This window comes from Macrotis lagotis, chromosome 1 (assembly GCF_037893015.1).
Source record: "Macrotis lagotis isolate mMagLag1 chromosome 1, bilby.v1.9.chrom.fasta, whole genome shotgun sequence".
NCBI lineage: Eukaryota > Metazoa > Chordata > Mammalia > Peramelemorphia > Peramelidae > Macrotis > Macrotis lagotis.
This window is the reverse complement of record NC_133658.1, coordinates 839,037,339-839,063,100: the sequence shown is the minus strand read 5'-3', so window position 1 is coordinate 839,063,100 and position 25,762 is coordinate 839,037,339. Positions and strand designations below refer to the sequence as shown.

The following is a 25,762-nucleotide window of genomic DNA, read 5'->3' as shown; positions in this document are numbered from 1 at the left end:
AGGTAATTATTAAGTGTCTGAGGCCGGATTTGAACTCAGGTACTCCTGACTCCAGGACCAGTGCTCTATCCACTGCACCACCTAGCTACCCCATAAAGCACATTATACTTTAAAATTTTTTTAAACCATGCTTCTACTGCTGCTATTGCTGCTGCTACTACTACTATTAATACTACTACTACTACTACTACTACTACTACTACTACTACTACTACTACTACTACTACTACTATACTATTTTATTCCTCTGGCCTGTAAATTTCTAGGTGATTTTGATTTCAGTTTTCTGCTTGTCTAGGATACTGCCCAGTATGATTAAAAAGAATCCTTTCCTTAGAAAGCTAACCCTCAGGTGAGGGAAGTGAGGGAGATCTTTCTTCCCCCATTTTTGTCCTGATTGGCCCTCATTTCCTCTTTATACAGTTAAGATTAGTTTAAGAACTAATAAATTCTAACTAAATTTTGGTAATGGGTATATAATTTTATCAACATTACTCACAAAGCATTTTTATATATTCATCTAGTAAAGTCATCCAGTTATAACCTGAAAGGATTTCCCTTTTTCTTTTTTTTCAGAGTGGGGTAAGGTAGGGTGGGGAGACAGTCTAGTTTCCTTAGTAGTCAATATAATTAGCATGTAGAAAAATATCTCATGGGATATCCATTTTTATCAGTTTGTATCAACTTTAATCATTAGCTCATTGTCATAGATACAGCTTCAGTATCAGAATATCAGTTTATTTTGCCTAAGCTCATTCCAAATATAGCTAAGAAAAATAAAGAATCTTTGTGATGATAACCCTTTGTGTTATGCAGGACTATGCTGTAGACTTCACTTTTGTCCTAAAGAGGTGCATAACGTCAGTTAGATAGTGATTCTCAACCAATGTGTGAAAGAATCATTTCTTTTCCTTTTCAGGGCATGACTCTTTCATCAAGGTAATTCTGTCACCTCCACTCAAGATGGTGTCCTTCAACACTACCATGTTCAACCTTCAGTCTCTTTTCCTCTCGGGCATTCCTGGGTTGGCAAGCTTTCATTTGTGGTTCTCTATCCCCTTCTGCTTCCTCTAGGGCATTGCCCTTTCTGGAAACAGTATGATCCTCTTTGTCATCATCACAGAACCAAGCCTCCATGAGCCAATGTATTATTATTTCCTCTCCATGTTGTCTTTCACAGACCTGAGCATGACCTTGTCCACCTTGATCGCTATGTTGAGCCTCTTTTGATTCAATGTCTGAGAGATCAGCTTTGACGCCTGCCTTGGCCAAATGTTCTTCATTCATGGCTTCACTTTCATGGAGTCTTCAGTGCTGCTAGTTATGGCCTTTGACCACTTCATCGCAAATCTGTAACCCATTAAGATACACCACTATTTTAACTAATTCCAGAATTGCTAAGGTAGGCATCATGATTGTCATTTACGGCACAGCGGCTCTGGTACCTCTGCTCTTGTTCCTAAAGAGTCTGTCATACTATAATAGTCATATACTCCACCATTCCTATTGTTTCTACATGGATGTGATGAAGCTATCATATTCAGACATTAAAATCAATAGTATATTTGGATGACAATTGTTATTGCCACTACTGGGGCAGATGCGGTCTGCATCCTGATCATCCATTCCATTCTCAGCATTGCGTCACCCGCAGAATGGAGGAAGGCCTTTAACACTTGCATCTCTCACATCAATGATATCGCCATTTTCTACATCCCAATGATCAGTGTGTCCCTGGTGCACAGATTTGCGAAACATGCCTCTCCTTATGTACATACCCTTATAGCCAATGTCTACTTACTTATTCCTCCAGTGATGAATCCCATCATCTATAGTGTAAAGAACAAGCAAATCCACAAAGTGATAATCAAAATATTCTTTCCCGAGAGAATTTAGGAAGATTATTAGAAATATAGAGAAGATTGTAGACTGGTTAGTTGCCATCATCAGTGGCCATCTGTTTGCATAATCATTGTCTCCTTGAGACTAAAAGATAAGAAAATACTTAATGTATCATAATTGCAAATCAGACACCAAGAGTCATGGACTTACCCTAGGTGAGAATTTGACAGAATCATGGATTCATGGCAACGTTGTGATTTATCATCTGCAAAATATGATATTTTCCTTGAAAAAAAGCAATTGGCTTATCTATGACTCTTGCCATCAATAAACTAACAAGGCAAGGAACAGAGAACAAACTAAGCTATACAGAGAAAGACTAGAGGAAGGCCTTATATCCAAATTAGTAGATAGTAATGGATAATTATATAGTGAGTTTCTCATTTTCCAAGGAGTAATAGAGTCTATCCAGATCTATAAACAGCATCCAGAGATTAAAAACCTTTAGAGAAAAAATTTAGAATTATTAAAAAGTCATAAAAACCATTTTTTTTAGGGAGTTAAGTTGGGAATAAAAGAACTCAGGAACCTCTATAGTCCATTTAACTTACAATTTCAATGAAAACTCAAAGATTGTTTTTTGCGGTCATTACTCGGTGACTTAATTTCCCTCCATTCTAACTCCCAAGTTCCAACTGACAACTCTTCTTACTCTAAGGATACCTCTGTGACTCCATTGCCTCTGTATCCATCCATGTATAAGCTCTTTACCATTCAGAATTTGTTTTACCACTGAACCTCAAGGATGTTTTTGTTACCTGAAGCTGTGGCTATCTTCTGTCTCTCAAGAAAATCTCTTCTCTCATACAAATTTAGATGGCCAGAGACAACAAGGGCCTGCACTATGTTTGAGACATTGTCAACTCATTCTATCAAGCTCATTTTGGCTTATCTCAGGGGTAATTGGTTCTAGTCCTGTTTATATTAAACAGGTCTATCATCCTGAAGGATTGCCACATACAAGGATCTCTCAGGCAATCTTGAAGAAATCCACTTCCCCCCTCCCAACTAACACTTTCAGTCACAATTTTTTCCCTACTCCAGAATAAAGACAGTTTGCCCACTTACCTGGTTTGTATCACCTACTAGATCTTTTTGAGGTTCGTTTTCAATTCTACTTGAAATCCCACCCTCATAATTACTCAGCTCAGAAAAATTAAAATTAAATGAAGTGGATCAATAACTTAGCAGGAGTCCTTAAGGAAGGCTGACACTTTAAGAACAAGGTGACATTGTAGATGATCCTTGAAGAATGGTCTTGACTTGAATATGCAGAGAAACCAAAGGAACACTCCAGGTTAAGATAGTTATGAGAAAAAAAAAATGCTAAGGAAGGAAAGTTTAGGGTCTTTGGGAGAATGGGGTGAAGTGGATTAGCTAGACCAAAGAACACATATAATTAAACAATGAAATATGAGACCAGAAAAGATGATTAGGGTTAGATAACCATGAGTTATAAAGAAGTAGAGATCTCTGTGGTCTGGAATCAGTTATCAGGGGAAAGGAGTGAAGGCAAATTAAACTGAACCTTGATATATGGAAAGCATTTGTGGTTGGAAAGAAAAAACATTTGAGCATAGATACAGGAAGATGATAGAGATTATAAGGCTATTTGGGAATATTGAATAGATCCCTTTGTCTTAAGTCTAGAGTTCATGTAGGGGAAAGTGAGAATTAGCATCTTTTCATGTTCCTATAACACTTTTAGGATTGTAATCCCAATGTGCATTTGCAATGCACATAATAGTCCATGAGAGGTAGAGAGAGTATGTATTGTCATGTGAAGCAGATGGGAAGACTGAGTAGTGTTAGATATATGATTTGTGCTATTCTTAGAACTTTAAGTCCTGAATTTGCTAATTGTACCATGTTGCCATTTCAGGGATGTTTGGCAAAGATTGGTGTTCAACAAGACCCTTCAGTGCAAAGATAATACATGTGAACTCTTGTTTTGTAGCTATGGGAGGTTTTTTGAACAGAAAAGTAAAAGGATCAAAGAAAACCTTCCTACTCCTCTTATAAAAAATAACTATGATTGGAGCGACTAGGTGGTGCAGTGAATAAAGCACCAGCCCTGGAGTCAGGAGTACCTGGGTTCAAATCCAGTCTCAGACACTTAACAATTACCTAGCTGTGTGGCCTTGGGCAAGCCATGTAACCCCATTTGCCTTGCAAAAACCTAAAAAAAAAGTTTGGGGGCAGCTAGGTGGTGCAGTGGATAGAGCACTGGCCCTAGAATCAGGAGTATCTGAGTTCAAATCCAGCTTCAGACACTTAATAATGACCTAGCTGTGTGGCCTTGGGCAAGCCACTTAACCCCATTGCCTTGCAAAAATCTAAAAATACAAAAAATCAACAAAACAAAACAAAAAATAACCATGATCTATTTTATATTATGTTTTTGTATATTCATTTTATCAAGGGCAGTAAGATGTCATAATGATTGGAAGCAAGATTTGAAGTCAGGAAGATTCTGGGTTCTTTCAGAGAAAGAACATTTGGTATCAGCCAAATGTTCTTTGTCCATATCATTTTTATAGAATCCTCAGGGCTAGAGACTTTTGCTAGGAAATTGATATTAATCCTGGCTTTTACTTATTAAAGGGTCCATATTATGGCTTTTACCAATAAGGACCCTATAGTTATCAAATCAGCACCTACTACAGGACTGTCAAGGCAGAGATGGTAATTGGCATTGGGGTCACAGCAGCTCTGGTTCCCTTAAGCCTGCTCCTAAAAGACTATGATGTAATCTTGGGCAAGTCAACTAATCTCTTTTGCTTTCATTTTTTCACCTATATAATACACAGAAAGGAATTTACAAAACTTAAAATGAAATATAAATCTCACTATTATTATGATTTATCACCCCATTAGATTTTTTTTTGAGGGCACAGATTGAACATAATTTGCTTTGAATTTCCACAAATCTAACAGGCTCAGGCACTTTATTGAACATATAATGTGGGGGATTTTGGCTACTTCATAGAAGCAAATGTTAATCTCTCATTTACTTATAATCCTACGAAATTCATATCCATGTATTTTCATAAATAATAATAATTTCTCCTTCGAGGATCAACTCAAAACAATGTTTTTGTAGAGTCATTTCTGTCATGTCTGCTCTTCATGAGCAAAGATACAGGAGTGATTTGCCATTTCCTTCTCCAGCTCCTTTTACCGATAAGTAAACTGAGGCAAATATAGGGTCCAGTGACTTGCTCAATGTCATATGGCTAGTAAGTGTCTGAGGTCAGATTTGAACTCATTCATGAAGATGGGTCTTCCTAAGTCAAAGTCCTGAACTTTGTCCACTGTGCCACTAAGCTATCCCCACCCAATGCATTATATTCTTCTGTTATCTTCAGATCTACTCAGATTTTCCATAGGTTGTCTTTCAATATTAGTAGCTAATTGACATATTATTTTTAATGTACTCAATCATCTCTTCTGTCAGTTCTACAATGTACTATTGTTAACAATAGGTGACTTTGGTGACTGTGGGATCCTTAAAGGAAAAAGCTATGGACCATTTAATCAGTAAAAAGACAGGATTAATATGAATTTTCTAGCAAAAATCTCTGGTAGAAAAAGTCATGTGGATTTCCTTTCAAATAATGATGATGATAAAAGTCATGAATATTGAAAACTAGGATTAATATAAGCCAAAAGAAAACACACTGAGCAGGACACAATTGGAATATGACTGGTGTATGTTGAGTCCATAGCATTGCATGCCCAGGACTCCAGTTCAATCAGAACTAATAGGGCATCCAGCTTTCTGCAACCTGAGTCCAGTGGTGAGAAGAGCAAATGTAAAACTATCAGCCAATCTGAACTAAAATATTCTATAAATCCTCCTCCCTTTCCTGATTTCTATAATTACATAGGGATTTTGGGGGGACATTCAATATGTTGATTTCTGGCACCAACCTTAGATTACACTGATGTAAGTGGTCCACTTTGATATTTAAATCACTTATAGAATCAATTTGTAGCAACCTAGGCTTTTTTTTAGGTTTTTTTTTTTTGCAAGGTAATGGGGTTAAGTGACTTGCCCAAGGCCACACAGCTAGGTAATTATTAAGTGTCTGAGACCAAATCTGAACTCAGATCCTCCTGACTCCAGGGCCAGTGCTCTATCCACTGAGCCACCTAGCTGCCCCTGAAACCGTCTTTTTCATCTGACTGACAAAATGATTGGACAAAAAAAAATGGCATATTATCTCCTCTCAAAGAATTCTTAATCTAGTTAAGGAGACTAGATGTTATACTCATGACCAGGCTTGGACATGGGTCTATGGTGGAGTCAGAGAGTATCTTCCTTGACCCTAAAGATAATGTCTCCATAATAATCCACCAAGGGATGACAATATTCAAATTGTCCACCGGTGGTGATCCCGTTCACAAGGAGATTTATCCATTTCTAGACAATGTACCTTCCTAAAGGTTGCAATATTCCAACTGACCCATTGATCATTCTCACCCCATAAATACCTAGAACTGCTCCTAACACTAAAAGTCCGTGCTTCAATAACAGTACTAAGCAGATTGAACAAGCTCCCACTAATCAAAAAGTATTTGGGATAAAATGGATTATGGCTCAAAATATGAAAGTATAAAATCAACTAGCCCCAAATTAGCTCATGAGCTCCTATTCTATATTAATTGTCTTTTTTTCTGTCATTAGTTTCTTTCATTCACAACACACACATAAAATCCTGTAATCACGATTTATTGTACATAAATTGAAACAGAAATAATAATTAATAAATAATAAATAAGTTCTAATGATATAACATGTTTTTAGCTATCCCCTCTGCTACTACCTATGATTTTTTGTGGGGTGTATGTGTGTGTGTGTGTTTGTGAAGAGGGAACAAGGAGAGAACCGGAGACCCAACCACATGAAATCATGTTTGTAGGAAAGCAATTAGACCCAACAATTAGAAACAAAGGAAAATACTATGGGAAAAATCAATCCTACTCCAGTTCCATCCCAGCTTACTAGCCTATAATAATTAGCCATGGATCAATACCATGACAAATCAGCATCTTTTCTTGGTCTCAGATCTTCCCAGGTTTAGAAGCCATGATTTTCTCACATGTTCAATTTTGTACTCCAGGTGCCTTATATTCAGGCCAGTTCTGGTTCTGACCTCTTTACTTTTCCTCATGCTCCTAAGTATAAATTATTTGCCTTGACACTTTCTTATCTACAAGAAATCTGATTCCATTGGATAAGGGAAAGAAGAATGAAAACCAACTTTGGAAAATACCATATACAGATCATAATCTGACTTTCTACAATTTCAGAATTTCTTCCATGTTTCCAGAAACAGTTTAACTGGACCTCCAGTGAAAGGATATATAATTCTCCCCTCAGGTACTGAAAACATTAGAAAGTTGTTTTTTTTTTCAAAGCAATCCATGGTCATATGAAAAATTGCTCTAAATCATTATTTATTAGAGAAAAGCAAATTAAAGTTTCTCTGAGGTACCACCTCACACCTCTCAGACTGGTCAATATGACCAGAAAGGATAATGATCATTGTTGGAAGAGTTGTGGGAAATCTGGGACACTATTACACTGTTGGTGGAGCTGTGAACTCATCCAATCTTTCTGGAGAGAAACTTGGAACTATGCCCAAAGGGCAACAAAATGTGCATACCCTTGATCCATCAATACCACTACTGGGTCTATACCCTGAAGAGATGATGAAAAAGGGTAAAAGCATCACTTGTACAAAAATATTCATAGCAGCCCTCTTTGTGTTGACAAAGACTTGGAAATCAAGTAAATGTCCTTCAATTGGGGAATGGCTTAGCAAACTGTGACATACGTATGTCATAGAAAACTATTGTTCTGTTAGAAACCAGAAGGGATGGGAATTCAGGGAAGCCTAGAGGGATTTGCATGAACTAATATTGAGTGAGATGAGCAGAACCAGAAAAACACTGTACACCCTAACAGCAATATGTGGGTGATGATCAACCTTGATGGACTTGCTCATTCCATCAGTGCAACAATCAGGGACAATTTGGGGCTCTCTGCAATGGAGAATACCATATGTATCCAGAGAAACAACTGTGGAGTTTGAACAAAGACCAAGGACTATTACCTTTAATTTAGAAAAAAAGCTGATATCCTATTGTCTGATCTTGCTATCTCTTATACTTCATGTTTCTTCCTTAAGGATATGATTTCTCTCTCATCACATTCAATTTGGATCAATGTATACCATGGAAACAATGTAAAGACTGACAAATTGCCTTCTATGGGGGTGGGGGAAGGGAAATAAGATTAGGGGAAAAATTGTAAAACCCAAAATAAATAAAATCTTTAAAAAAATAAAAAGAAAGTTCTTTTTTTCCCCAGTCTTTATCTCTCTCTCTGTCTCTTTCTATCTATATTTTTTCTATCAGGATTTCTCTATTTCTTTGACCCTATCTTTGTCACTCTCTGTCTCTGTCTATCATCTATCTGTCTCTGCCTGCCTCTGCTTGTCACTGTTTCTATCCTTCTGTCCCTCTGTTTCTCTATCTGTCTCTTTCCCCTCCCCCCTATCATGGATCAACAAATCAAAATAAAAGCCTGAAAGGATCACAGGATCCATAGTACATGTTTATGTGGAAAGAGAAAAAGAAATGGAGAATAATTTAGCTTAATATACCATAAAGGGATATATTGATAATGACTAAGTATTCATACCAAAGATACAGACATAAATGTGATGTGGCAGATCAAAAAGAAAGATCAGTGGAAGCAGAGCTGTAAAAGAAGACTACAGAGAGGAGATAGAAGATAAATTGGATCTTAAAAGATCAGTAATTTTTTTTTCAATTTTTTGGGGGGAGGAGGAAAATGAAGCATTTGAGTAAACAAACAGAGAGGAAACATCACAATCAAAGCACAGAAACAGTAATATGCCATTTACATGTGTGTGTGTATTGAGTAGGAATGGATTAGAGGGGGAAACTGAGAAATTCAGATTGACTGAGTCAGAATTACTATAAAAATATTTTCATTCAGCATCAGTCTGAGTAGATGGCCTCTGAGTTCCCTTTTCTCTAACTGAAAGTCTACTATCCTGTGCTGCTAAATAGACCTAGTCTGGTGACTAAAATGTGCATTCCATCTTTAGCACAGATAAGTCAAATGGAGATAAAAAATCCTATTGTCCTTTTTTTTCTCTTGCTTCAAGACTGGGTCAATAGGAAATTAACTGAGAAAGGGTTCCATCTATGTAAAGGATTTTTGATATTTTTACCAGCAAAACTTCCAAAGATTTCCTGTCTTTTGTCATCTTCCTTTTCCTAACTTTCCATCAGCTGACTTTAACCTTCCAAGCTTTCCTACCTTGGTTCCTGGTGAGAATCTAAGCTTCAGGACATATTTATTTTTAATCTGTCACAGCACCAAAAAGTTGTGAATGGAATACATATTAAATAAAAATATATTATTTGATTATTTTTTTTGGTTGAAAGAATGAATATGAGTATGAAAGTCAAGATGAAATAAGCACAGTGGATCCAGACATTAGAGGGCCACTGTGAAGAATTTATGTTTAAACTTATAGATTAAAAGAGGCTAACAGTTTACTAAGTGCAAGCAGACCATCAGAGAAACATTTCTCTGCCTTCAAAGTTCTCTAGGGAATCCACCACCACCACCACCACCAAGCATGCACATCAACGCACACAACATTCTTAGCAATTTATCTCCCCACACCAAACTCCCAGGAGGGTTTGTTGGCAGCATTAAAAGAAGTCTGGAGCCAGATAGCAACAACTAGATTGCTCTTCTCATGGGTGAATGGTCTGTGCGGCTCTCTTGGTGAGTGAGCCAGTCTGGTTTGGTCGCAGAGGACAAAGATAGGATATCCTTAGTGGAATTGGGATTCAAGAATAACTAAATGGAGACCAGAATTGAGCATCAATTCATCGCAGTAGGCAAGTGTGGGGGAAGTTGAGATAGTTATATTTCATATGTGTAGTTAAGACTGAGGATTATCTGGTATACAGTCCAAAGGAACAAGGGAGAGAAAGAACAAAGAAGTTATCAATAGAATGGGTTGTTGGTTATTTGAGACCTATAGGATAAAAGGTTGGTAGAAACAGAGAAAGGGATTTCTTTGGATTGAAAAAGAGCAGGTAGAAGTTGGATAGCAGGGTATTTTGGTTTGAGGGTCATTTCTCTAGAAAAAGATGCTGAGTGAGAGTGGGAGAATTGGGAGGAGTGGGAATCATAAACTTTTATTCTGGGGGAAAGATGAAGAGAAAGAACCTGACTTCATGAGCTGCCTTGTGGATTCATAAGTCTCTCATAGAGTTGGTTTGAGAGGTATAAAAAGATGTTAAGGACATATCCACATGAATTCTGTAACAGTGCTAGATCTTGTCTTATGAAAAGGAAGGGATGATGATGCCCTCAGCTGACTCTGTACCTTTTGAGAATCACAATGTTTAGACTGAGAAAACTTTAAATATCATCACCTTTCCTACTTTCAAATTTTGCAAGTGAAGAAACTGAAGCCCAGAGAGATTAAATGATTTGCTCAAACTCATAAAAGTAGTATTAAGCACAGTCAAGGTTTGAACCAGATCTCAGAATTGCAGGATTATAGCTCTGAAACTGGGAGGACCTCAGAAACTATCTTGTCCAATCATCTTAATATTGCAAATGAAGAAATTGAAATCCAGGAAGGGTAATTTATTCAAGATCAAACAGCTAGACATCAGAGAGAGGATTTGAACCAAAATCCAGTTACTCCAGAGACAATGTTCCATTCCTTCAGTGTATTCCTTTGTCTCTAAATTCAGTTATTTTAAAATACCCTAGGCTGCCTCCTCCCCTCCTGCTAAACAGACACTTCATTTCATTATGTTCTTTCTCTATTTTTCTCCTCCTATCCAAACTATTCTTAGACTGAGCTTGATATCAATCACTTGTGCCTCAGAGAGAATCAGACTCTTAAATTGCTATGCCCTCCCACCCCACCCCAAGAATTTGCAATGTAATCTCCACGTAATGGAGAATAAAAGACTATGCTGGGAAAAGGAATTCTGGCTGAGGCAATAGCCTGGGAAGAGATTGAAAGACAAAGAACCTTCCCTCTACAAGTGAAGAACGACTCTTCTTCCTCCAGTATGACAAGTTTGTTCAGATGATGCCAATGGGGCAGTCACAAATCTGGGGAATGAGACCTGGAGGAAGGGACAGAGAAAGGAAAGAGACTTTAGAGACAGTGATAAAAGCTAATCAGTAGCTAATCAGAAGAAGAAGGGTCAATCCCTTAGCTCTTATACTTATGATCATAGATACAGAACCAGGAGGGTCTATAGAGGCCATCTAGCTAAAGTCCCTCATTTGACAATGAAGAAATCTAAGAACTGAGCAGGTTAATAACATGTACAATATCAAAAATTATTTGTCAAAAGTAGAATTTGAATCCAGGTCTTCTATTTCCAAAGTCAGTTTTCTTTCCTTCTGCATTAGTTCCTTCTTTTGTAAAATAGAGTTATTGTGTGTACTTACATCACACAGAGATAGTAAGATTCAAAACAGTTTATATTGCAGTGTTTTGCAAAACTTTAAAATCCTGATTGCAGTAATAATGATAATTGGACAGCAGGTGGCGCAGTGAATAGAGCGCTTGAGGACCACCTGAAATCCAAAGGCAGCCTCAAGTATTTTACCAGTTCTACCACCCTGAGCAAGTCAGCTAATCTCTGACTCATTTTCCTCATTTGGAAAATGGTAATAACAATATCCTTTATTGTGAGAATACAATTGGATTATTTTTGTAAAGTATAAGGCTCTTTATTGTGAGAACACAAATGGATTATTTTGTGAAGTAGAAGGCTCTATATTAAATGAAAATTACTCATTGTCGTGATTTTTAGTGTTACTGTTAAAAACAAACTAATTAGTGAACATTTATTAAGTTCACCCTTCATGTCAGGTACTATGTTAATAAAAATAGTAATTATTATCCTTGTCATTATAGTCAATATTATTATTTGTCTACTATAGCTTGTGGGGGCAAATGCAAAATAATGATAGTTTGCAATTACAAATTACTTTAAAAGGTGTTCAAAACTGCCTCACACACATCTTATTTGTATGCAAAAGCCCTACCGCAGTAACCCTATCATACAGGTGCTGTAACACTCACTTTAGAAGAGAAGTTAAATGATATACTCATGATCATACAAAGCAAATAATTGTCTTACATGGGATTTGAGCCCAAGTCTTTCCAGGTCCATTATTCCAACCATTCTACCACACTGCCTTCCATCTGGCTGGGCAATGGGGGTAGAGGGAATATTTAAACTGTATGATCACTAAGGGTCCTTCTGGAATTGACTGTCCCTGAGAGCTCTCAATCATCTCTGAACTCCTCTTTTCCAAACCCTCAAGTTCCCCATCTGAGGAATAAAGGTCTTCTTACTTTATTCATTATTTCATCTCCACTCACTTTGAGGCAAAATTACAGGATCTCCCATGGCAGCTACACAAATACAGGAAGTACCTCTAAGAGAAGCAGTTCAGAAACAAGGAGATAGAAATGTATGGTGGACCCCTGGGACTGAAAGAGACCTTCAAGGGTTATTTCCTTTCTGCTCCTGTGTCTAAGCTAGATGACTCCTGCAGCTCTGCGGAAAGGTGAGAAGATCCTAATTTGTAATCCCTACCCTAACAAGTAAAGAGAAGAACCTCTTTCCCATCAGGAATGCACATATTCTCCTCTGAAACTTAATCCTTAAGACTGCCAGTTTGTTTATTTTTGTTCAGGTCCCAGAACATCAGGTCCCAGTCATCAGTCTTGATCTGCTAAATCCCTGGTACCTTGGAGACTATTAGTCAGTAAATTGAAGGTAAAAAAAAAGTCAAGGATAGTTAGAGGAGGCCAGAGGAAAGAACTTTTGTGGTTATTTCATTTCAGGAGGAGGTCAAAAATATATCAGACTAATACGGTAATGGATTTTCCTTCTTGAAAACAAAAACTCAAGTCTTCTATTTTCCTAGTAACAACAGGAAAACCAGACATTTGAGCTTGTGCTTTGATCACTACAAGGAAAAAAACAGCGTAAGAGACTGAAGTGGGATATTGAGGCCTCATTTAACTCTAGGAGAGCATCACATAGATTTGGCTCAAATCATCACAGCAAGAAGAATGGGGCAATTAGAGCCAGGGGTAAGAGAATCTTAATAGGACTATGCATTAATTTTAAATTAATTCAATATATGTCTCCCAAACATCTTGCTAGACAGATACCGATTGTCAATTTTAGAGAAAAGAATCACTGCTCCTATTCACACAAAAAAAGCACATAATCTTCTAAGATATAATGTGGTCATTGCAAAGATTCAATCTCAACTTAGACATACTGTTCTCAGGATTTCCAAATCTGCCCCTTGTTCCTAAGATAACTATTTTTGTTTGTATGTTTGAAAGAAGAGTGAAAGAATCAAATTATGCTTTAGAAGGATGAATCTGACTATAGATTCCATGATAGATTAGAGCCAGGGAGATCAGATAGGAGCCTGCTGTAATAGCTTATGAAATTCATAATCAATCTTTGAATTGGATAGAAGCTATGCTAATGCAAATGTGGTTGGACAGTGAGCAGAATTTTCTTTCCAGGATTTTTGGTTGCGTTCTTCATTTTTGAAGAAAATCATGACATCAGGGAGGAGATATCATGATAAGAACATGAATTGGATTGGGGGGGGGGGTGCTGTGCTAAATCTCACTTTCTCCTTAAGAGCCATATGGATCCAATGGCCAGATATGAATCAGGAAGATTAGAGATGACCCTGGATGTGAGGCAAGCAGGGTTAAGTGACTTGCCCAAAGTCACACAACTAACAAGTGTCTGACACCAGTTTTGAATTCAGTTCCTCCTGACTCCAGGGCTGACGTCTATTCACTGCAGCTTCTAGCTGCCACTTTAACATCTATGTTCTCTAGGAATTCTCATAGGTACACGCTTCCATTCAGTATCCAAAAGAAGGCAAATAGTAATAGTGTATTTTTGGCAATACATAAAGGACAAGGTACATTGTAAACACAAATAAGCAGAGATTAGCCTGTAACATTGCCAGATAGTGTCTGTGCCTCTCCTTCATCCAAGTGCTTCAGGCCCTGAAATTGATCCCTTAGAGAATCTTTCCTTTGAGAGAAGCATTTCTCTCTCTGAATTATCATTTAAAATAAAAATGAATATGTGAGATTACTACATTAGGTCCATATCTCAGTAAAAATCAACACTACTCTCCATGACATAGCTTGGGTGCTCTAGGATTATAATGGAAGGAAAGAAGAAATTATAAGAAAGTAATGGAGGGTCACTGAAAAAAGGCGACTGGATCTGCTAGCCTTCATTATTTCCCTTTGTCTCCTACAGGAACTCTGATCTTACCCCATTCTTCAGGTTCTGTCTCTTACTACCAACTATGACACCCTGCAACTTCACCCACACCACTTTCATTCTCATAGGCCTTCCAGGACTAGAAGCTGCCCAGTTCTGGATAGCCTTCCCCATGCTATCCATGTATGTTGTGGCAGTGTTGGGCAATTGCACTGTGGTTTTCATTGTGAGAACAGAACATAGCCTTCATGCCCCCATGTATCTCTTCCTTTGCATGTTAGCAGCTATTGACCTGGCCCTCTCCACCTTCACCATGCCCAAGATCCTTGCTCTATTCTGGTTCAACTCTCAGGAAATCACCTTTGATGTGTGTCTCACCCAGATGTTCTTCATCCATGCTCTCTCAGCCACTGAGTCCACTGTACTCTTGGCCATGGCCTTTGACCGTTATGTGGCCATCTGCCACCCTCTTCGGCATGCAGCTGTGCTCACCAATACTGTCACAGCTCGGATAGGCATGGTAGCTGTGGTGCGGGGCTCCCTTTTCTTCCTTCCTCTACCCCTGCTTATCAAGAGACTTACCTTCTGTGGCTCCAACATTCTTACTCATTCCTACTGTGTTCACCAAGACATGATGAAGTTGGCCTATAATGACACTATGCCCAATGTAGTTTATGGACTCACTGCCATCCTGCTGGTTATGGGCATTGATGCTGTACTTATCTCCTTCTCTTACTTTCTGATTATACGCACCGTGCTTCAGTTGCCATCTCGGACAGAACGGGCAAAGGCCTTTGGAACATGTGTTTCACATATTGGTGTGGTGCTAGCATTTTATGTGCCACTTATTGGACTATCTGTGGTGCACCGCTTTGGAAACAGCCTCAACCCCATTGTCCATGTAATGATGGGCGATGTCTACCTAATGGTACCACCAGTCATCAACCCTATTATCTATGCTGCCAAGACCAAGCAGATACGATCCCGGGTGCTGGCCATGTTTAAGCTCACCTGTGACAAGGAGCTTCAGGCTGTTAGGAGTTGATACCTTCTACACTGCTAACCAGTGTCCCCATGGTAATTTCCTTTCAACTACCTGAAAACTATAGACCTTTTAAGAGATTTCCATGTTTATAATCAGAGTTGACAGAATAATACAGTGGAAAGCATACTAGCTAGGTGTCACAAAACCTTGGCTCTAATCCTGTATCTAAAACTAATTGACAAATTAGCTAATGTCCTGGGGTTTCAGTTCCCTCAATTGGAAAATGAGAAGGTTGAACTGGATGACTTCTGAGGTATCTTCTAGATCTTAATCCTGTAGTCATGATTAAATTACTTCCTGAACTTCAAGTTTCTTCCCTCTGAAGCAGGGGTGTACAATTTTGTTTGTACTCCTTTGCTCAGGATATCATATAACATCATACGTCATATACTGCACAACAAGAAAAAAAATTTAAAGAAATCTAGAAACTATTAAATGCTTCAAAAATTCTTTGATTTCATAATTTAAGAAGAAAGCATGACCTCCTGTGACTGATTATCCTTGCAATCAGGAAGATGTGGATCCAAATTCCACTTTAGAAACTTGCTGGTTAAATATCCTTGGACAAATCCCTTACCCTTTGGATGCCTCAGTTTTATTATTTGGAAAATGATTAGCTCGGCAATGATGGCCTCTAAGGTGACTTCAAGCTCTAGATCTATGAGCTTATGATACCATTGCCTAGATGAGGTCTCTCGCCATAGAAGATGAATACAGCTCCTTCTTCATGTCATTTCATACTTTCAAAAGTTGTGGCTACTGATTTAAGGAATGATACATGCTTGGCTTAGAGGAGAAATTACTTTTAGGAGGCTAATAATCTTTAATCATTTAAGGGGATCTCATGAAAAAAAATTATACTTTTCCACAGAATAAAACTCCTTGAGGGCAAGAATAACTTTTATGACTCTCATTTTGTTTGTGACTTTAGCATTCATGGTAGACTCTGAGTCAGATAATCTTGTTTCAATAGTTGATTATTATTAGTTGCCTGAGTAAATATGGGAAAGCTACTCAACTTCTTTGGACCTCAATTTCCTTTGAATTGGTTGATCTAGATGACCTCTGAGTTCCTTTCTAGTGCAAATATTGCACTATGATGATCCTTGTTCTATCTCTAGTGCCTAACACAATTATACACCCATGCATATATAATATATATGCATATATATAAATGTATATTGCACATTGACTATATACATGTATATTTATTTGTGCATATATATATATATATATATATGCATGCATATGTGGTTATTAAATTGGAGGTTAACTGCACATGCTCCTATGGGATGAAACTCAACTGGGCTATCAATGATCCCAAAATGCCTCAAGAGTTGAAACACTTTGTTAACTTCAGCAAGTAGCCAGTGGGCTATATGAGCTCCATCTACTGGGGAGATGAGAAAAGTGTTTAGCAGCATCTCAGTGGTTGGGCCTTGTAGAACACCAACAATCATAACTGCTTGATCCTAAAGAAGTCTTGTCTTGGTTTGGTAGTCTGTTTACAGAGCTATTACCTACTAGATGACTCTAGACTGCAACACTGACCTGCCATCTATGACAAGTTCTGGCAAAAGTAGCAAAAAATAAGTATTTCTAAATTTGATTTCATTGTCTGGGTCACAGCGGCTACCCCGTCACAACTTCTAGAGGCCCAATGGCTGGCCAATATTTTTTACAGGGCAAGGGACTTGATCATCCAAGAGCAGAAAGTAAATCAGATAGAAACAAGAAGAGTTGCCATAAAGAAAGAAATCTTATCAGGTTCAAAAAAAAGAGAAACTTGGAATCACAGATTGAACAGCATCAAGACACCAATGATCATTTCATGAATACTTAGTTCATCTCAGAAAATCTCTAAGGATTTATCTTACAGATACCAACTTTCCTATTGCAGTTCAGCCTTACTTTTCTTTTTTAAAAATGTGATCCTTACCTATGACTCAGTCTGCTTTTGAGAAGACATAATTCCACCCATTTAGACATGTGCAAATCCTAGAGTCAGTTTATATGCTAGGCCAACTTGTGGTTTTGAATTCATAGTCCCCAATTATATAAACTCTAACTCTTTTCTGAAGAGATTCCAGTAAAAAAAAAAAAAACAAACAACAAAGAACAAACACAGACTGGACCTATGTCAATGGATCACAGTGTAGTGCAATTCACTTAGTACCCATGATCAGAACTTGGATGTCTCCAGTAAACATCATGAGAGGGAAGTAATTCTTAGAAAAACTGATTATGAGTAGAGGAATAACCATGGACAGTTCCAACTCCAGGCCACTCACTCTTATTATAATTCAAAATACATACACAGACACACATTCTCACATACAATACATATATAATATATATGTGTCATATTTATCTTATACCCATATCTATCTATCTATCTATCTATCTATCATCAACCAGACCTAAATGGCTCAACAAACTGGCCTCTAACTTGTGGATGGTTGAAGTCAAACAGAGTAGCCTAGAAACAATAGAGTTGGGGTTCAAACAGTTCAGTTTCAAAGTGAAGGAAATGGCTTGCAAGCAAAGTCCTCCTTTCTAAGAAGCAGGGTGGGGAATAGAGCAAGATTCCATTTGCTTATGTCAGGGGTAAGGTGTTTAAGTGAGAAAACCACAAATGACTGGACTACAACACAGTCATTCTTGGGTCTTACGTGAACAGTCTCCAAGACATTAGGGTCATTGATCATTGTGATTGTTCAGCAGGTCACAGAACCCTGGTTAAGATAGTTGGGAGTTGGGGCAGCTAGGTGGTGCAGTGGATAGAGTGTTGGCCCTGGAGTCAGGAGTACCTGAGTTCAAATCTGACCTCAGACACTTAATAATTACCTAGCTGTGTGGCCTTGGGCAAGTCACTTAACCCCATTGCCTTGCAAAAACTAAAAAAAAGAAAAAAAAAGATGGTTGGGAGCAGTAGCAAGGCACCTTTGGTTCACTGGACATTACATATACATATATATATATATATATATATATACACACACACACAAAGTCATTCAATGTCTTTGAGCCTCAGCTGCCTCACCTGTTTAAACATAAAGCTGGATATTATTAGATCATAGGAAGAAAAGCTCTTTGTCTAACAGTACCAAATCTTAAATTACATTAAAGGCAGAAATTATCAAACTATCTTTTATTGGCTAAGCAATAGAAAGGTAGGTCAGAAAAGAGTAGACCTATTCACAAAAGCAAATAAATAAAATAACCTTATATGTGAGAAATATAAAAACTGAAGTGTTGTAGATCTGATAAAAAATATTAAGAAGCTAGAAAGCAGTCTGGCAGAAATTGGGCATATACTTAGACCTTATACATTTTATACCACTTAATCCAGATTGGGTCAAAATGGATACATGACCCAGAGAGAAAGGGAGATATTAGAAGAAAATTTGAAAAACATGGAACATATTACTTATCTTATTTATAGAAAGCAATTAATTTATGAATAAAGAAGAAAGAGCATTGTGAGGCAAAAATAGATAATTTTGATTATTTGCAACTAAGTTTTTTAACAAATAAAACAGAATGTGGCTAATATCTGAAGAAAAGCAGAAAATTAAGGGGTATTTAGACAATTCTTCAAATAATGATCACATATATAACTCAAATACATAAAGAATTGTCAGATCTATAAAAATACAAGTCATTTCCCAATTGATATTCAAAGAATATGAACAAGCAGTTTTCCAATGAAGAAATTAAAACAATTTATAGTCATTCAAGAAAGTACTTTAAATCATTATTAATTAGAGAAATGCAATAATAGAACAGGAAACTGGCAAATGTTGAAGGGGATATGGAACAATTAAGATACTAATTTACTGCTGGTGGAACTGTGAAATAATCCAGTCATTTTGGAGAACAATCTTTAAATATGCTCAAAGAATTATTAAACTGCCTATCTTCTTTGAACCAGCAATACCACTGTTATATCTCTTTCCAAAGATGATTAGGCAAAAGGGGAAAGATTCTATATGTTCTAAAATATTTTTTGTAGCTCTCTCTGTGGCAGTATAGCACATCAATTAGGGAATGGCTAAAGAACTTGTGGTTTATGATTGTGATAGAATAACACTGTGCTATAAGAAATGATGAGCTTGATGATTTTAGGAAAAAATGGAACAACTTGTACAAGATAATGAGAGCAAAATGAACAGAACCTAGCAAGAGCATTGAATATATTAGCAACAATATTGTTTTAAGAGCAACTTTTGGTGAATAAGTCATTTTGACTAGTATAATTAACCAGTGAAGATCTATGAGGAAGATATTGTCTATACCCAGAGAAAGAATTGCAAAATAGAAGTATGTGTAGTATGGTGTTTTGTGTAAATGAATATGTATGTGTATGTGTGTGTGTGTGTGTGTGTGTGTGTGTGTGTAATGGCAACCTTTTTTAAGGTAGGGCAAGAGGGAGGGAAAAAGAAAATTGTATGATACTTTTATTATACAGTTAAAAGGAAAAGCAATATATACATAATAGATTTGCAGTTTCATGTGTAATCTTTTCAAGTCTACTATATTATAGAAGTGCTTGTTTTATTTAACTTTAGAATAAAAAAAATTTAAAGCTTTGTTAAATATCTGTCTTCATTATTATCATCATCAGTCATCATAGTTATATCACTGTACCTCAAGCCAAAAAATCCTAATTATAAACTTTCACAGATTGATTATTCAGGGAATTCAGAGACCCTTCAATATTATTAGGACCTGTCATGAATGGGCCTGGAGATTCTCTTTCCCTGCAGGGCAGAGCCTCAGGGTTTGAAGTGACTTAGGCAAAGGTGCTAGAGGAAGATGTGTTAACTTGGTGTCATTCAGCTCCTCAATAAATAAATGTGAATTATGGCTTCTAATGGAATGTGATGACTAGATTGTTGCTCCCCAGTTCCATACATGAAGATGGGACAAGAGAATTCTTATATGTTACATTCACAAAAATCATGATAAATAGGTAGATGGAGTTATACAGTTAAGAGAATGAATCACCAAACCAAATGACCCATGAAAAATGAGAGGTTGGACTAGATGACCAGTAAAATTTTTCTAACTCTAATGTTCCTTACCAAATTCTTACCAAACAAAAGAAGTTTTTGAAGTCACCTTTCCTTTAATCCCCTCATTCTTCAGATATCTTACTGCAGGGCTAACTTCTGTTTGTTAACTTTGTTAAGAAGCCACCTTCTTATCTGTGCCCCTCCATCTTTCTTATCTCTCCCAATTTTCTTCTCAGTTGACTCACATAATTGGGAAATCTGTCACTAGCTTGTGTGACATGAGAAAAAAAATTACTTCTCTTTTCTAATGGCTCAGTATCTCCTTTTATGCACACAAAATAATGAGACTGAATATTTCTAGCAGCCTAGGATCCCATGAAAAGAGAGTGAGAATGTAACTGAACATTCAAAAGATATGATCTGTCAAAAGTGAATTTTTATTTTATTTCATTTATTTTTAATTTTACAATTTTTTTGAAATTTATTTTGAAATTTAAAAATTTTCCCCTAATCTCACTTCCCTCCCCCACAGAAAGAAGTCTGTTAGTCTTTACATTGTTTCCATGGTATACATTGATCTAAGTTGAATGTGATGAGAGAGAAATCATATCCTTAAGGAAAAAAAATATAAAGTTTAAGAGATCAAAATTACATAATAATATAATGATATTTTTTTAAATTAAAGGCAATAGTCTATCATTGTTGTTCAAACTCCTCAATTCTTTCTCTGGATGCAGACGGCATTCTCCATCGCAGATATCCCCAAATTGTGCCTGATTGTTGCACTGATGGCATGAGCAAATCCATTGAGGTTGCTCATCAACCCCAGGGTGTTCAATATTATCCTGGTTCTGCTCATCTCACTCAGCATCAGTTCATGCAAATCCTTCCAGGCTTCCCTGAATTTCCATCCCTCTTGGTTTCTAATAGAACAATAGTGTTCCATCACATACATATACCACAGTTTATTAAACCATTCCCCAATTGATGGACATTCAAAAAGTGAAAAAATTGTAAACATATTTCTTGTCAAAATCTACTTCTCTTGCTCAAAACCTGCTTCTCTTCCTCAAAACTAAGTACAAAACAGTTGAAATCCTCCTTCTATGGAGAACAGGAATATTTTTCTGATTAACTTGTTGATAGCATCTAAAGATTCCCTATTGTGATAGGATGGCAGGGACAATTCTGGAAAGGAGAATCTCGTGTTTATTGGAAATCTATAGCATCAAAGGCCCAGACATCCTGAATTAAGATAAAGCAGTCCTTTCCCCATGATTGACTGGGACCCTTTGACTACTTAACAAGAGACAGACATCTGACAATGGACCTGCTGTTAATCATCCTATGGACCTTTGTTTATTCCTTATAAATATGTGTCCACAGATCTCACTGAGTGGGTGGGTAGGGAAGCAGTCCCAAAGTGGGATCTCACCATGCCATATGCATTTTCTTGGTTGTAGACCTTATGAGAACTATTAAACATACAAGTTGACCATTTTCTGCTTGTGATTTTTTAAACCAAACTCCAGGGGTTAACATAAATTGGTCAATTACCATTTGTTCATTATTATGGCAAATATATGGGTTAATATATATATATATATATATATATATATATATATATAGTTTTATTCTTAATTAGGGTCAAAATTTATGATGAATTTATCAATCATATCTCCCAGGTTTGTATTTTAAAAGAAATATCTTGAACAGAGGGAGAAAGACTATCATTATCTGTTAAATGAATGTTTATTGGTAGAATTTCAGACATAGTGGCAGGGTAATAGAGAGATTTTTGTAGAGAATAAAACATAAAGCAATATTCAACCTAAGTATAAGGTTGATGCCTGCCCTCAACATTTAATTCCAGTCTGGTTGGACGACAAGGGGGAAATAAAATAAAACAAAAACAAAATTTTCTTACTCCTATTACCTGGGGGTAGAATTGTTTAGCCTAGGAGCAAATAGTTCAGTCAGGAAAAGTTCCCAGAATTATGGGGAGAACAAGAGAGAACTGAACAGACACAGGACAGAGAAGAGATAGTGTTTAAGGAGGTCAATGACACACAGATGCTTTTCTATTTTTGTAGAAAGATTTCATTTGTTTTGAGTTTTACAGTTTTTCCCCGATTCTTGCTTCCCTCCCTCCACCTCCCACAGAAGGCAGTCTGTTAGTCTTGACATTGTTTCCATGGTATACACTGATCTCAGTTGAATGTGATGAGAGATAAATCATATCCTTAAGGAAGAAAAATAAAGTATAAGAGAATGCAAAATTACATAATAAGATAATGGGTTTTTTTTTCCTAAATTGAAGGTAATAGTCTTTGGTCTTTGTTCAAACTCCACAATTCTTTCTCTGGATACAGATGGTATTCTCCATTGCAGATAGCCCCAAATTGTCCCTGATTATTGCACTGATGGAATGAGAAAGTTCATCAAGGTTAATCATCACCCCCATGTTGCTGTTAGGTTCTGCTCATCTAGCTCAACAACAGATGCTTTTCTTGACAGAGATTTGTTGTTTGTCCTTCATTCTTGAAGGAGAGCATGGCATCAGGGAGGTGATGCCATGAAATGAAAATGAATTTGATTTAATTGACAGAGGACTGTGCAGAGTCACCAGCTTCATTATCTCCTCTGGAGTCATCTGGTCAAATACAGATCAATATGAATGGAGATGGTATCAAATGAAATGGGAGGTGTTGGCCTTTTTAAATCTAATGTCTTTTAACAGGTCTTAGTTTGAATTAGGTAAAGACTGTTCAATAATTACAGTTGGTAAGAAAGAAATGAAGCAGAAATGGGCTCTTTTGTATAGTCAAAAAAAATCCATCTTTGAGGGCAAGAAAGGAAGGAAAAACTATTTCCTAATATGTAAAAATAAGAGGATGAATTATATCCCTTCTGAAGGCCCACACAATGCGAAGGAGTTCTCATGATGGTAAGATTAGAATTCCACCTAAGACATGAAGTATGCATCTTTCCATCGGGGATATTTGTCATTCATTTCATTTCTTCCAAGACTGCAATGTGTAGCCAGAATGTTCATTTAAAATACATTCATTTTGTGTCAGTAAGAAGTTTAGGATTAATAAAAGCACTGGAAAATTTCCCACTTGGAACCAATGCACATAATAAATACTCACTGTGGTGGATCCTTTTTTTTTCACTCCAAAAGACATAGAATAGATGTTCAGGATAGTTGATTAATATAGAAAACACTGTAGTTCATATTATTTATTCAAAAAAAAAACCTCATAGTTTAGTTAAGGAGTCAAGATGTTATATTTGTGGCCATGTTTGGTCATGAGGCTGCCTTCCTTACTGCTAAAGTAAGACACTATAATTAATTATCCATCAAATGAAGGCAATATTCAAATTTTCCACTAGATGGTATTCTCCTTGTAGAACCATTAGGCTTATAAATTTCTTTCTGAAGCATGTTTTCCCAAAGGCTATTCCTATTGTCCGACAGATGGTTGTCAGTCTGCACATACCTAGAGCTGCTCTTACATAAATCGATGTTTCAGTAGCAATGCTGAAGTGTTTGAACTAACCCTCACTGGTCAAGGTCAAAAGTTATCTAAAGGATGAAATGAATATTGCTCAAAATATAAATATATGAAATTAGCAAGTGTGAATTCGGTTCATGAGTCCCCTTCTATAATAATTCTTATTTCTCTGCTAATGTCTTCCTTCCTTCACAAGACTTAGAAACTTAACTTAATGTCATCTTATAAGTTTGCTGTGCATAAATTGAAATGGAAAGCATATAGGTTTGTCATTTTATATGAAATCATATGACTTCAGTCAAATCCTTTGTTACTACCTATTCTCTTTCCAGATTATCTGGTGTGTGTGTGTGTAGCAGGTGGAAGAAGAAGAGAATTGGAGTCTTAAACACATGAAACCATGATTATGGAAAAGGAATAAAAAGAGTCAACTGCAACAATTCGAAACAAATGGAGAATACTGTGGGAGAAATCACTCCTACTCTCAGTCTGTCCCAGTTTGCCAATCTAATGAGATTCACCACTGCTGTTCAACATAATAATATAGCAGCTTCTCCTGGTCTCTTAGAAAATCTCAGGATTCATGACAGTCTCACAGCTGACCTTCAGTTTTGTCAGCTTGGGGCTAAATCTTCAGGTCAGCTCTCATTCTTATCTCTTCCCTTCCCTTTAATGTTCCTAATCATCAGTTACTTTTTCTGGGACTCTCATGTAAACCCTAAAATCTGAATCCGCTTTGATACCACCTCATACAAATCATGTCTGCCTCTCTACAATCTAGGAACATTTTTGACAGTACACCTGAACCTCCAGTGAGAGAAAATGGATAATTTCTTCCTCCTGTGGCCAGAACATTAGAAATCTTTTTTCCTCAATTCTTTGTCTCTCCAATTCTTTAAACCTCTTTGTCTCGCCTCTTTGTCAATCTCTGTCTTTCTATATCTGTCTCTGAGTCTGTCCTTTTCTCATTATGTCTGTATCTCTATGTCTCTGTCTTTCTCTGTCTTTCTCTTCCCCATATCTCAAGGAGAAATGCTGTTTGGGATAAAATTGTCCAGGAATACTAGAGAAAGGAGGTAGAAATTGACTTGGATCCTGAAGGATCAGTAGAATTGGTGGGAGAAATGAAGCAGGTAAAATAGATATATTTAATAATAGCCACTTAATAGATATGAGAATTTATTGTATTTGTGTATGTGCATATGTTCTGAAAGAAAGGGTTAGAATAGGGAAAAGTAAGAAATTCAGTTTGAAGTGTCAGAAATACCATAGAAAATATTTTAATTCAGTCATCAGTCAGACCAGATAGTCCCTTAGTTCCCCTCTTTCTTACTGAAAATCTCCTATTCTGGTGCTGCTGAAGGCTGAAAAAAGAGAGAACCATGAATACCAGGGACTTGGCTTTAATCCAAATTTGTCACCAAGTAACTGCATTCCTCATTTCACCTTATCAGCCCCCTCCCTTACCTGTCACATGGAGATAATAATTCTATTGTCCCATTTTCTCTTGCTTCAAAACTGGGTCAGTGAGAGATTAGGTAAGAAAGGACTTGTGTATATTAAGGATTTTTTTTTTAAATTTGTCCCAGCATAGCTCCCAAGAATTTCCCTGTCTATGGCAATCTTCCTCATCTTAATTTCTCACCTGCCTTTGACCTTGCAAGTGTTTCTGCTTTGGTTTATGGTGAGACACTAAGCTTCAGGATAGCAGGAACTCCGCCTTTTTTTATTTAATCTAGCACAGTGCCAAGCAAATGTGAATTGAGTAGATGTTCAGTAAAGATAGATTATTTGTTTATTTGTTTGTTTAGCTGGAAGAATGAATTCAAGGCTAGATAGGTAGTGTGAATATACATTAAAGTGAAGAATTTGACATTTTCCTATTGGTAAAAGAGACTGAC

At 36.9% G+C, this 25,762-nt stretch overlaps 1 protein-coding gene and 1 pseudogene across 1 annotated transcript; both read left to right on the top strand.

Moving 5' to 3' along the window:
- Nucleotides 1–963: 963 nt before the first annotated feature.
- LOC141489098 (olfactory receptor OR51C1-like) lies at nt 964–1,896 on the top strand (annotated as a pseudogene).
- Nucleotides 1,897–14,365: 12,469 nt separating this feature from the next.
- LOC141489091 (olfactory receptor 51E2) lies at nt 14,366–15,325 on the top strand. The gene has a single exon (XM_074189744.1). It carries the CDS (start codon nt 14,366–14,368, stop codon nt 15,323–15,325), a length of 960 nt encoding a protein of 319 aa, XP_074045845.1.
- Nucleotides 15,326–25,762: the final 10,437 nt, after the last annotated feature.